Genomic DNA, 12,368 nt, shown 5'->3' on the forward strand with positions numbered 1-12,368 from the left:
GAAAGGTGGCATCCTATGATGGTGCCACCTTGAAAGTCACTGAGCTCTTCAGTAAGGCCATTCTACTGCTAATGTTTGTCTATGGAGATTGCATGGCGTGATTTTATACACCTGTCAGCCACTAGTGTGGCTGAAACAGCCCGAATTCACTCATTTTTGAAGAGGTGTCCACATACGTTTGTATATACAGTGTACCTCCACAGCTAACAGAACACAATGCCTTCCTGCCTGAGCTCTATCTCTGAGCTCTGAGGTGGATTTATTGTTGACCAACAGATAGAGGATCACTATGGGAAGCATCCCTTTGCTAACTCAGGGACAGGGATCCATACACTAATGAGGCAGGTATTCTGATAAGGTGGTGCATGACAATTCTTCTCTTGGGGAGTGGGGATCCACAGGCTGTGCAGGCTTTCGTTCTAGCCTAGCACAAATACATCGGATTCAATAACTTGAATGGCTGTATCAGGGGTGTTAGTGCTGAGCAGGAAATGAAATGAAAGAGTGAATGAATGAAAACAGGGATTGACAGACAGACAGACCTGTTCTGAGGAGAGAAGAGGAAGACAGACCAGTCCTCTCTGGTCTCACACCACTCTGGCCTGTACACCTCCATCATCTTCTGGATACGGAAACACAGACTCTGGAGGAGGGACACAGCACACACACTGAAAGTTAGAATACACACACAGTCAGAATACACACACATGCACGTGTGAAGGCAGGCAGGCAGGCAGGCAGGCAGGCAGGCAGGCAGGCAGGCAGGCAGGCAGGCAGGCAGGCAGGCAGGCAGGCAGGCAGGCAGGCAGGCAGGCAGGCAGGCAGGCAGGCAGGCAGGCAGGCAGGCAGGCAGGCAGGCAGGCAGGCAGGCAGGCAGGCAGGCAGGCAGGCAGGCAGGCAGGCAGGCAGGCAGGCAGGCAGGCAGGCAGGCAGGCAGGCAGGCAGGCAGGCAGGCACGCACGCACGCACGCACGCACGCACGCACGCACACACACACACACACACACACACACACACACACACACACACACACAGTTTGGTGAGTGAATTCAGTACACATAAACACACTGGTTCTAGACAAAGAGAAACGGCTATACTGTATAATACAATAAGATTATTCTGATTATTCCACCTCCCAAGATCAAAGATGAATCCTCTATCTTAATTGTTTACAAGAGAGGACACTTTGCTTTATCAACACCTAGAAGCATAATATCCAGCATCCCCATTTGTCTGCTCTACTCAGTGACTGAGTCACAAATGGAACCCTAATCCCTATATAGTGCACTATATGCCCTGGTCAGAGTAGTACACTACATAGGGAATAGGGTGTCATTTTGTGTAAATAGCATTATTAATTGGCCCTGGTTCAGCCCTGTATGTATGGGATTGTTTACTCTTGAAACAATAGAATCCCAGGGGAGAGACATAACGGGGAATCTACTGGAGAATGTATTCCTGGATATTTATTTTATAAACTGCTATACACAGTGTGTTTATTCTACTATAAGCTGCATTGTGCTGATGGTCATGAATAACACTGGTACAACAACAGTTCCTTCTCTCCTACCTACAGTATCTGTCTTTACCAAGACGTTAGGATATCACTGGTACAACAACAGTTCCTTCTCTCCTACCTACAGTATCTGTCTTTACCAAGACGTTAGGATATCACTGGTACAACAACAGTTCCTTCTCTCCTACCTACAGTATCTGTCTTTACCAAGACGTTAGGATATCACTGGTACAACAACAGTTCCTTCTCTCCTACCTACAGTATCTGTCTTTACCAAGACGTTAGGATATCACTGGTACAACAACAGTTCCTTCTCTCCTACCTACAGTATCTGTCTTTACCAAGACGTTAGGATATCACTGGTACAACAACAGTTCCTTCTCTCCTACCTACAGTATCTGTCTTTACCAAGATGTTAGGATATCACTGGTACAACAACAGTTCCTTCTCTCCTACCTACAGTATCTGTCTTTACCAAGACGTTAGCATATCACTGGGACTGTGTATTTTCCAGGGTGTTTTTAAAGTGAATAGGACTTGATCATTGTTTATCATCACAACCAAATCACTCTTTAATCTCATCATTCAGATCCTCCTCTCCTCCCTTAATCCTCACCACTCTCCCCCTCACCCACCCTCTCACCCAACCTCACCCCACACCTCCCCCTCACCCACCCTTTCACCCAACCTCACCCCACACCTCCCCCTCACCCACCCTCTCACCCAACCTCACCCCCACACCTCCCCTCACCCACCCTCTCACCCAACCTCACCCCCACACCTCCCCCTCACCCAACCTCACCCCACACCTCCCCCTCACCCACCCTCTCACCCAACCTCACCCCACACCTCACCCACCCTCCCACCCAACCTCACCCCACACCTCCCCCTCACCCACCCTCTCACCGAACCTCACCCCCACACCTCCCCCTCACCCACCCTCTCACCCAACCTCACCCCACACCTCACCCACCCTCCCACCCAACCTCACCCCACACCTCCCCCTCACCCACCCTTTCACCCAACCTCACCCCACACCTCCCCCTCACCCACCCTCTCACCGAACCTCACCCCCACACCTCCCCCTCACCCACCCTCTCACCCATCCTCACCCCCACACCTTCCCCTCACCAAATCTCTCACCCATCCTCACCCCCAGACCCCCCCCTCACCCCCAGACCTCCCCCTCACCCCCAGAGCTTCCCCTCACCAAATCTCTCACCCATCCTCACCCCCACACCTCCCCCTCACCCAACCTCACCCCACACCTCCCCCTCACCCACCCTCTCACCCAACCTCACCCCACACCTCACCCACCCTCCCACCCAACCTCACCCCACACCTCCCCCTCACCCACCCTCTCACCGAACCTCACCCCCACACCTCCCCCTCACCCACCCTCTCACCCAACCTCACCCCACACCTCACCCACCCTCCCACCCAACCTCACCCCACACCTCCCCCTCACCCACCCTTTCACCCAACCTCACCCCACACCTCCCCCTCACCCACCCTCTCACCGAACCTCACCCCCACACCTCCCCCTCACCCACCCTCTCACCCATCCTCACCCCCACACCTTCCCCTCACCAAATCTCTCACCCATCCTCACCCCCAGACCCCCCCCTCACCCCCAGACCTCCCCCTCACCCCCAGACCTTCCCCTCACCAAATCTCTCACCCATCCTCACCCCCAGACCTCCCCAACACCAACTCACATAGTCGATGTCATCGTCCAGGTCCTCTCTGTCCTTGCGTGTGTTGACCTGAGGGAACACCTCTGTCAGTAGCTGTGGATGGGGATGGGGATGTGGCGGCAGCTGAAGTTGAAGCTGGAGCTGGGCCGATGGGGCCTTCCCATTGCAATCCTGGTGCTCCCCCCCAGCCCCTCCACCAACCAACCCACTGGAGAAGCTCTTCTTCCTGGGGTAAGGCAGCATTGATGCCAGGGGCGTCCCTGGGACCTGGAGGAGCTCCGGCAGCTCCAAGGAAAGTGCCCGGCGGTCCCGCCGCGGGACAAAGTTTAGGGCCAGGAGGGGAGAAGGGTGGGCGAGGTGCGGAGGAGGGTGAGGGGGGGAGAGGAGGGACTCCTGCTCGGCTGGGTGGGTGGCGTGGGGGCTACGGGAGCGCAGGCTACCCCCTCCTCCTACCCCCAATCCCAGGCCCAAGGCTCGGGAGGGGCGACCCAGGCTGTTCCAGCTGGACCGCCGGCCCCGCATTGCCTGGGTCTGGGAGGCAGGGCGGCCCCAGTTGTGGTACAGGGAGCTGCTCCCCCGACACTGGGGGAGAGAGAGGGAGACAAAGAGGGAGAGACAGATGGAGAGGGAGAGGGAGAGAAAGAGAGGGAGACAGAGAGGGAGATAGAGATGGAGAGGGAGACGGAGAGAAATACGTAGAAGGAGAGAAAGAGAGACAGGCGGAGATGGAGAGGAATACATAGAGGGAAAGAAAGAAAGATAGACAGACAGAGAGGGAGAGGGAGAAAGAGGGAGAGAAATACATAGAGGGAGAGAGGGAGAAGGAGAGGGAGAAAGAGGGAGAGAAATACAGAGAGGGAGAGAGGGAGAAGGAGAGGGAGAAAGAGGGAGAGAAATACATAGAGGGAGAGAGAGAGAAGGAGAGGGAGAAAGAGGGAGAGAAATACATAGAGGGAGAGGGAGAGGGACAGACGGAGAGGGAGAGGGAGAAAGAAGGAGAGAAATACAAAGAGGAAGAGGGATAGAGGGAGAGGGAGAAAGAGGAAGAGAAATACAGAGGGAGGGAGAGAGGGAGAAGGAGAGGGAGAAAGTGGGAGAGAAATACAGAGAGGGAGAGGGACAGACAGAGGGAGAGGGAGAGGGAGAAAGCGGGAGAGAAATATGGAAAGGGAGAGGGACAAAAAGGGAGAGGAAGAGAGACAAAGAGGAAGAGGGAGAGAGATAGAGGGAGAGCGAAACCATTAGGCCAACCCAGCCATTTGCAGTGACTGCAGAGGGATCAAATAAAGAACTGAAGAAAAAATACATTTCAATGATGGGCAATTTCTTTTTAAATTAGCAATTTTAAGTCATTTCCTGAATTGATTGCAACCATAGCAAGACACATCTTGTTCTGACCCAGTCCATTACAAACCAGTTCTCCTTCCCATTGTACCTCCCTCCCTCTTTCCTCTTCCCTCCTCTCTCCAGTCTCCTCGCTCCCTCCTTCCTCCCACCACTCACCAGAGCCCTGCCCTCCAGGTTAGTCCTGCCCTCCAGGTTAGCCCTGCCCAGAGAGATGACACTGTTTTTGCGTGAGCCCAGAGCGAAAGTGAGCCTGTCGGCCGTGTACAGACCCGTGGGCGTTGGGGACAGGTCCAGGTGACCGTTGGGGGTTAGGGTGCAGATCTTAGGGTCTGGGAGAGAGAGGGGAAGGGGATGAGGAGAAGGAGAGGGGGGGGAAGAGATAGAGAGAGAGATCGGAGGGATAGATGGAGTGAGAGAGCGAGAGAGAGAGAGAGAGAGAGAGAGAGAGAGAGAGCGAGAGAGAGAGAGAGAGAGCGAGAGAGAGAGAGAATCAGATAGAAAGAGTCAGCATGGAACTGCAAAGCACATCTTGGAAGATAAAAGAAAGTGGCATAGACTAACTAAGCACATTCTCAACCTAACCTGGTCTGACTAGCTCATGGAGTGCACTGTACGTTTGTACAGTAAGATAAGTTTGGTTTGTGTATGTCCATAGGGAGGAGAAGAGAGTGGGAGAAGTTGTGTTGTAACACATGTATTATTTAACATTTCTGCCGCTTCCATTTCAGAGAGATCAGGCTTGATCTGGGAAGCATTCCTAGCCTGGTCCCATCTGTTTGTGCTGCCTTCCTAACATTGGCCATTGTCACGGCAAACATGACTGTAGGATTTAGCAAAACTGCACAAATATATCTGGGAGCAGGCCAAAGCATTCTAGCATCAGTGACTGGTTTACTGTTAAAATCAGACTTTTACTCTGTACGATTAATACAGTACATCTATTCAAAATCCTTCATACATCTTTTGAAAAATGGAGGTTTGACATTAGCAATGGCCTTAATAGACTGGGTGAACTGTCCCCTTGGTGAGTTATGCTGCTTCCCTGACTCAATATAGAAGTCAATGAAATCTGCCTTGTAGTGGTTGCTGTACAACTAACTTCTCCCAGTGACCCTGTTCAGCCATTGCGGCTTTGCAAGGCAGTGTTTCTACAGTTTCTACGGCTCTAAAAAGCAGTTTCTACAGTATAGCTTTATGCCTGAGCCATACCAGAGAGATGAAGAGAGTCCTTCAGCTTGTCAGAGTTCTCGTCAAAGTTACATGAGGACCTGTCGTCTTCGGAGTACGACCGGTTGGCATCCCCCTGTTTCCAGAGGAGAGAGGGAGAGAGGGAGAGAGGGGTGGAGGGAAGGAGCGAAAGAAAGAGCAATTAGAACTATGACAACAGCCACAGGCATATTTAAATAGAAAACGTCAATCTTACCTGGCCTCATTCTGAAAGTATCCGAGAGGTAGGCCATCTAAGTGACTTTTAAAGTTTTATCCCAGCCTTGATTTACTAAAAGCTACAGAGCCAGGCAGTCAGAGTCAGTTTCTTAAGTGCCCAATCTGCTCTTTAGCTAAGAGCTCTATCCAATCAGAACAGGTTACCACATCCTCCAGACTTGCCCTAGAGACTCAGACCACCCTTGCCTGTCTCATTAATGATTCATGTATCTCTGACAGACAGTTTTACCATACTGGAGCTAAGCCTGTGAGTGGAAATTCACCAACAATGGAGGACTAATAAAAGTTACAAAATCTCTGGTCTTACCTCAGCCTGAAAGCCCTCTACCAAGATGGCCACCAGCAGGTTGAAGAGGACGTAGTTGCCAAAGGTCATTAGAGCCACAAAGTAGAGAGCAGCACAGGGAGAGGTGGAGGCCATTCCATTATACAGCACCATGTTCCAGTCTTCCTGAGTCAGAATCTGCATATAGCATATAGATTAACGTATACAGCTTATACAGCTTTGCCTTTCACATAAGGGAACTGATCAGGGCCTGAAATATAACTTTGTGGTACCCCTTCTGAAATGTCCAGGAAACCACATTGAGTTGCACGTGAATGCAACTAAATGTGTGTGTGTGTGTGTGTTTGTGTTTCTGCCTGTGTGTGTGTTTCTGCCAGTGTGCGCGTGTGTGTGTGTGGGTTTATGCGTGCACTTTCTATGCATTTGCATATGTGTGTGTGTTCTATACCTGAAACACAGTGACAATGGCCCACAGTAGAGAGTCAAAGTTCTTCCTGTCAGGAACAGTGTCTCCAGTCTCTGTCTTCAGACTGAACTTACAGCCAAAGATATGCATCCCCAGGATACTGGAATAGGACAGAGATATGTCAACTATAAACAGTAACATTCATTAGTTGCAGCACGATACACCTAACACACACACACACACACACACACACACACACACACACACACACACACACACACACACACACACACACACACACACACACACACACACACACACACACACACACACACACACACAGCAGAGAAAAGTCAGCACCTGAATAAAACAGTAAGCAGTATATTTGGGGCTTCTGGTTTTGAAAACATACACTTCCTACATGGAGAAGTAGCGCCTCAGAGCTTCTTCTAACAAGTGACAAGGGAAGGGCTGTGAATAGAACAGTGTAACACCAGAGTGGATTCAATACCCATAGTGCCTTCAGGAGCGGCAGCAGGAATCAATAACATTCACAAATCCCAAGCAGCTACAGTGGGAAGATAGATAGGGTAGCGGGAGTCTGTTAGCTCACTCCATCGCTAGCCCGCTACCATCTGCTCAGTGCACTTATGTGAGATTGCAGTGCTGCAGGGTGTGTGTGTGTGTTTGTACGCATGTCTCGATGAACACCAGGGGAATGCTCTCTGTTATTGCTCTCCTCTCTATCAATCACACTCTACTGCTTATGGTCCTGTCACTCAAACAAGGAGGCCATTGCTCTTCTGAAGCTGGAGGGGACTAGCCTCTACATTACTAACCTCACAGACAACACACACACAGACAGAGAGAGGAGCAGACAGAGAGAGGAGACAGACAGAGAGAGGAGACAGACAGAGAGAGGAGACAGACAGAGAGAGGAGACAGACAGAGAGAGGAGCAGACAGAGAGAGGAGCCAGACAGAGAGAGGAGACAGACAGAGAGAGGAGACAGACAGAGAGAGGAGACAGACAGAGAGAGGAGACAGACAGAGAAAGGAGAAAGAGAGAGAGAGGAGCAGACAGAGAGAGGAGACAGTTAGAGTTAGGAGACAGACAGAGAGAGGAGACAGACAGAGAGAGGAGACAGACAGAGAGAGGAGCAGACAGAGAGAGGAGACAGACAGAGAGAGGAGCAGACAGAGAGAGGAGACAGACAGAGAGAGGAGACAGACAGAGAGAGGAGGCAGACAGAGAGAGGAGACAGACAGAGAGAGGAGACAGACAGAGAGAGGAGACAGACAGAAAGAGGAGACAGACAGAGAGAGGAGACAGACAGAGAGAGGAGCAGACAGAGAGAGGAGACGGACAGAGAGAGGAGACAGACAGAGAGAGGAGCAGACAGAGAGAGGGGACAGACAGAGCGAGGGGACAGACACACACATGCCTATACCTGAAGATGAATATGAAGAGCATGAGGAGCATGCAGAAGGTGGCCACGTTGTCCATGGTCTTCATCAGCACCACCAGCTGTCTGCGTAGTGCTGGCATGAAGCGCACCAGCTTGATCACCCTCAACAGTCTGAAGGTCCTCAGGACAGACAGACCTCCATCAGACTGACCTATGATCTCACACACACTGCAGAGGGGAGAGAGAGATGGAAGGAGGGATGAAACAGATGGATGCAGAAAGAGAGAATAGGGGAAGAGAGAGAAGTGAGGAGTGAGGAGAGAGGAGTGAGGAGAGAGGAGACAGGAGAGAGGAGAGAGGAGTGAGGAGAGAGGAGTGAGGAGAGAGGAGTGAGGAGAGAGGAGAGAGGAGAAAGGAGAGAGGAGTGAGGAGAGAAGAGAAAGGGGAGAGGAGAGAGGAGATAGGAGAGAGGAGTGAGGAGTGAGGAGTGAGGAGAAAGGGGAGAGGAGTGAGGAGAAAGGGGAGAGGAGAGAGAGGAGTGAGGAGAAAGGGGAGAGGAGAGAGGAGTGAGGAGAGAGGAGAGAGGAGTGAGGAGTGAGGAGAGAGGAGTGAGGAGAGAGGAGACAGGAGAGAGGAGAGAGGAGTGAGGAGAAAGGGGAGAGAGGAGAGAGGAGATAGGAGAGAGGAAAGAGGAATGAGGAGCGAGGAGAGAGGAGAGAGGAGAGAGGAGAGAGGAGTGAGGAGTGAGGAGTGAGGAGTGAGGAGAGAGGAGACAGGAGAGAGGACAGAGGAGAGAGGAGTGAGGAGAGAGGAGTGAGGAGAAAGGGGAGAGGAGTGAGGAGAAAGGGGAGAGGAGAGAGAAGAAAAGATGAGTGAGACAGGCAGAGAAAGGAAGAGAAAAAAAGAGAAGACACAAATCCAGACAGCAACGTTTCCTAATTTCCCCTCTGATCCCAACTGAAACCATCGGGAACATTCAGCTGTCAGAATTTTCCAATGCCAACCCAAACACCCAAGGAGACAATACATTATCCATCATTCTAACATTCCAACTGACATCCCAAAGCTGTGACATTCTGACATGGTAACTGTAACATCATTCCTGTAACGTTCTGGTAACATTCTGGTAACATATTTCCTGTAACATTCTGGTAACATTCTGTGGTCATGTTGGGCAGGCCCCCCGACCTGATGATGACGATGATGCCGTCGAAGATGTTGTAGGGGTTCCTCAGGTAGGCGAAGAAGCCAAAGGCGGTCAGCTTGAGGATCATTTCCAGGGTGAACATACTGGTGAACACAATGTTACTGATCTCCAACACGTTAGTCAGCTCCTCCGGCTGGAAGGGGGAGAAAGATTCAAAAGAAATAGAACGCAGAGAGAGAGAAACACATTTAAAGAGATGGAGGAATGAAGACAGCAAGATATGGTAGGTTATTTTGGTATTGTTATTATAATACCGCCTTCAACAATTGAAAAATATGAAACTGCAGACAACCAACACAGCTTCAGTACTGAGACACCTGTACAAACCTGTCACATAGACTGCAACACAACACAACAAGCTACACAACTTGATATAGTGTGCTAAATCCAGCTCAGTGGCGCGGTAGCTTTTACCAATGAAAGCGAGAAAAGAGACAATATGAACACTGGCCTAAAATGTCATGTTATTGTTTTCAGAGAGACCGAGGGAGGGAGCAAAGGGATGTAGTGCAGCCATTTTCTGTCTGGAAGATTGTGCACACACTCACACACACACACACACACACACACACACACACACACACACACACACACACACACACACACACACACACACACACACACACACACACACTCCACAGTGTGCATGTGATATTGATCAGATTGTATCTGTGATCACCAGAGCAATCTGTATCAAAGACAGAAGACATACATGCTAGCCAAGACACTCTTTCTTCTCCTCTAATCCTGTGTTCCTCTCTTCCCTCTCTCCATCACCCTCCCTCTATCTCTCTCTCTTTGTCTCATTACCAGACACTCCCATCTCTCTGTGATCAATATCTCTCCATGGATCAGCTCAGAGAAAGAAAAAAACAAGAGAAGAAGAAAACAAAAGAAGGAGAAGAACAGAGCCCCCCTCCACTGGCAGGCATGGTGGAGGAGATGAGTGGATGAAGAGAGGAGAGGATGAGATCTAGTGCTGACTGATTAACCCAAATGTCCTTATTTTTGGGGGTTATTAAATAACTAATTGGCCAACATCGGTTCAATTACTTGAATTCCATGTATTTATTTTTTGTGAGCTCAACGGGCCGTTTCTCTTTAGAGAAATCAAATCATTCACGAGAGAAATTAAGTCAAGAACTATGTGGGACGATGGGCCGAAGGGAGTTTTGATTATGTAAATATTCAACCTATTTCATGTATAAAAAAAACTATATTTTACATGTTTTTGTTGTGTAATTAATGTGTATAAAAGTAGCCTGTACTGTATATGAAATGTGTGTACAATTTATATGTAACAAAAAAAGCTGTAAAAAATTTAAATATAAAACAAAGTTGATTTAGTTGGGTCAATAAAAAAATAAAAAATAAAAAATAAACATCGCTCTATTTTTCTCACCTATCTCCCTCCATGTTCCTCTTCCTCCTATCACCTTCTATCTCCCTCCACGTTCCTCCCCTCCCTCCCTCCCTCCCTTCCTCCCTCCCTCCCTCCCTCCCTCCCTCCCTCCCTCCCTCCCTCCCTCCCTCCCTCCCTCCCTCCCTCCCTCCCTCCCTCCCCTGTTTACCCTTTCATCCCTCCTTCCTGTCTTTCATTTCCTCCCTCACAGATACTTGCACCTCCCTTCCTTCACATCCCTCTCTCCCTCTCTTTTCTCCATCCCTCCCTATCTTTTCTCCATCCCTCTCCCTCCCTCTCTTTTCTCCATCCTTCTCTCTTTGTAGTTCTCTTGTTTTTATCATTGAATGTTTACTGAATATAAATGTGTAAGCCCCCCCTACACACATGCTGTATACACATGCTAATAGGGGAGCCTCTCAGTCATGCTACCATTGATGTGAAAGACGAATGCTGATGAGTCAGAGAAGTAGTCACACACAACACACACACACAAACACAAACACACACATACACAGCAACTCTGAATGAAGACTACAAGTAACGAATCCGAAGGACATCTAGTGAAGGTCATATCCTCACAGTAGGCTCTTAAAACCTGTTGGGGCTAGGGGGCAGTATTTGCACGGCCGGATAAAAAACATACCCGATTTAAACTGGTTACTACTCTTGCCCAGAAACGAGAATAGGCATATAATTGGTAGATTTGGATAGAAAACACTCGAAAGTTTCTAAAACTCTTTGAATGGTGTCTGTGAGTCTAACAGAACTCATATGGCAGGCCAAAACCTGAGAAGATTCCATACAGAAAGTGCCCTGTCTGACAATTTGTTCTCCTTCTGTGGCATCTCTATCGAAAATACAGCATCTCTGCTGTAACGTGACATTTTCTAAGGCTTCCATTGGCTCTCAGAAGGTGCCAGAAAGTAGAATGACGTCTCTCCTGTCTCTGGGCGAAAAACAGCAGGAGATTTTGTGAGTGGTCAGGCAGTGAACAGTGACACTGGAGATGCGCGTTCATGTGAATTCTCCATTTTTTTCTTTCAGCCTTTGAATGAATACAACATCGCCCGGTTGGAATATTATTGCTATTTTACGAGAAAAATAGCATAAAAATTGATTTTAAACAGCGTTTGACATGCTTCGAAGTACGGTAATGGAATATTTTATATTTTTTGTCACGAAATACGCTCGCGCGTCACCCTTCGGATACTGACCTGAACGCACGAACAAAACGGAGGTATTTGAATATAACTATGGATTATTTGGAACCAAAACAACATTTGTTGTTGAAGTAGAAGTCCTGGGAGTGCATTCTGATGTAGAACAGCAAAGGTAATCCAATTTTTCTTATAGTAAATCTGAGTTTGGTGAGGGCCAAACTTGGTGAGTGTCAAATTAGCTAGCCGTGATGGCCGGGCTATGTACTCAGAATATTGCAAAATGTGCTTTCGCCGAAAAGCTATTTTAAAATCTGACACCGTGATTGCATAAAGGAGTTCTGTATCTATAATTCTTAAAATAATTTATATGTATTTTGTGAATGTTAATCGTGAGTAATTTAGTAAATTCACCGTAAGTTTGCGGTGGGTATGCTAGTTCTGAACATCACATGCTAATGTAAAAAGCTGGTTATTGACATAAATATGAACT

The 12,368-nt window shown here is 49.0% G+C and overlaps 1 protein-coding gene across 1 annotated transcript in view; it reads right to left on the minus strand.

Moving 5' to 3' along the window:
- Window positions 1-12,368, minus strand: part of LOC106595870 (voltage-dependent T-type calcium channel subunit alpha-1I) — a 150,682-nt gene that overhangs the window by 55,213 nt on the left and 83,101 nt on the right. Inside the window, 8 exon segments of the mRNA XM_082976405.1 lie at window positions 543-643; window positions 3,235-3,795; window positions 4,717-4,889; window positions 5,770-5,863; window positions 6,314-6,469; window positions 6,741-6,858; window positions 8,149-8,334; window positions 9,295-9,446. Coding sequence (XP_082832531.1) covers window positions 543-643; window positions 3,235-3,795; window positions 4,717-4,889; window positions 5,770-5,863; window positions 6,314-6,469; window positions 6,741-6,858; window positions 8,149-8,334; window positions 9,295-9,446 — 1,541 coding nt within the window.

This window comes from Salmo salar, chromosome 06 (assembly GCF_965601325.2).
Source record: "Salmo salar chromosome 06, fSalSal1, whole genome shotgun sequence".
NCBI lineage: Eukaryota > Metazoa > Chordata > Actinopteri > Salmoniformes > Salmonidae > Salmo > Salmo salar.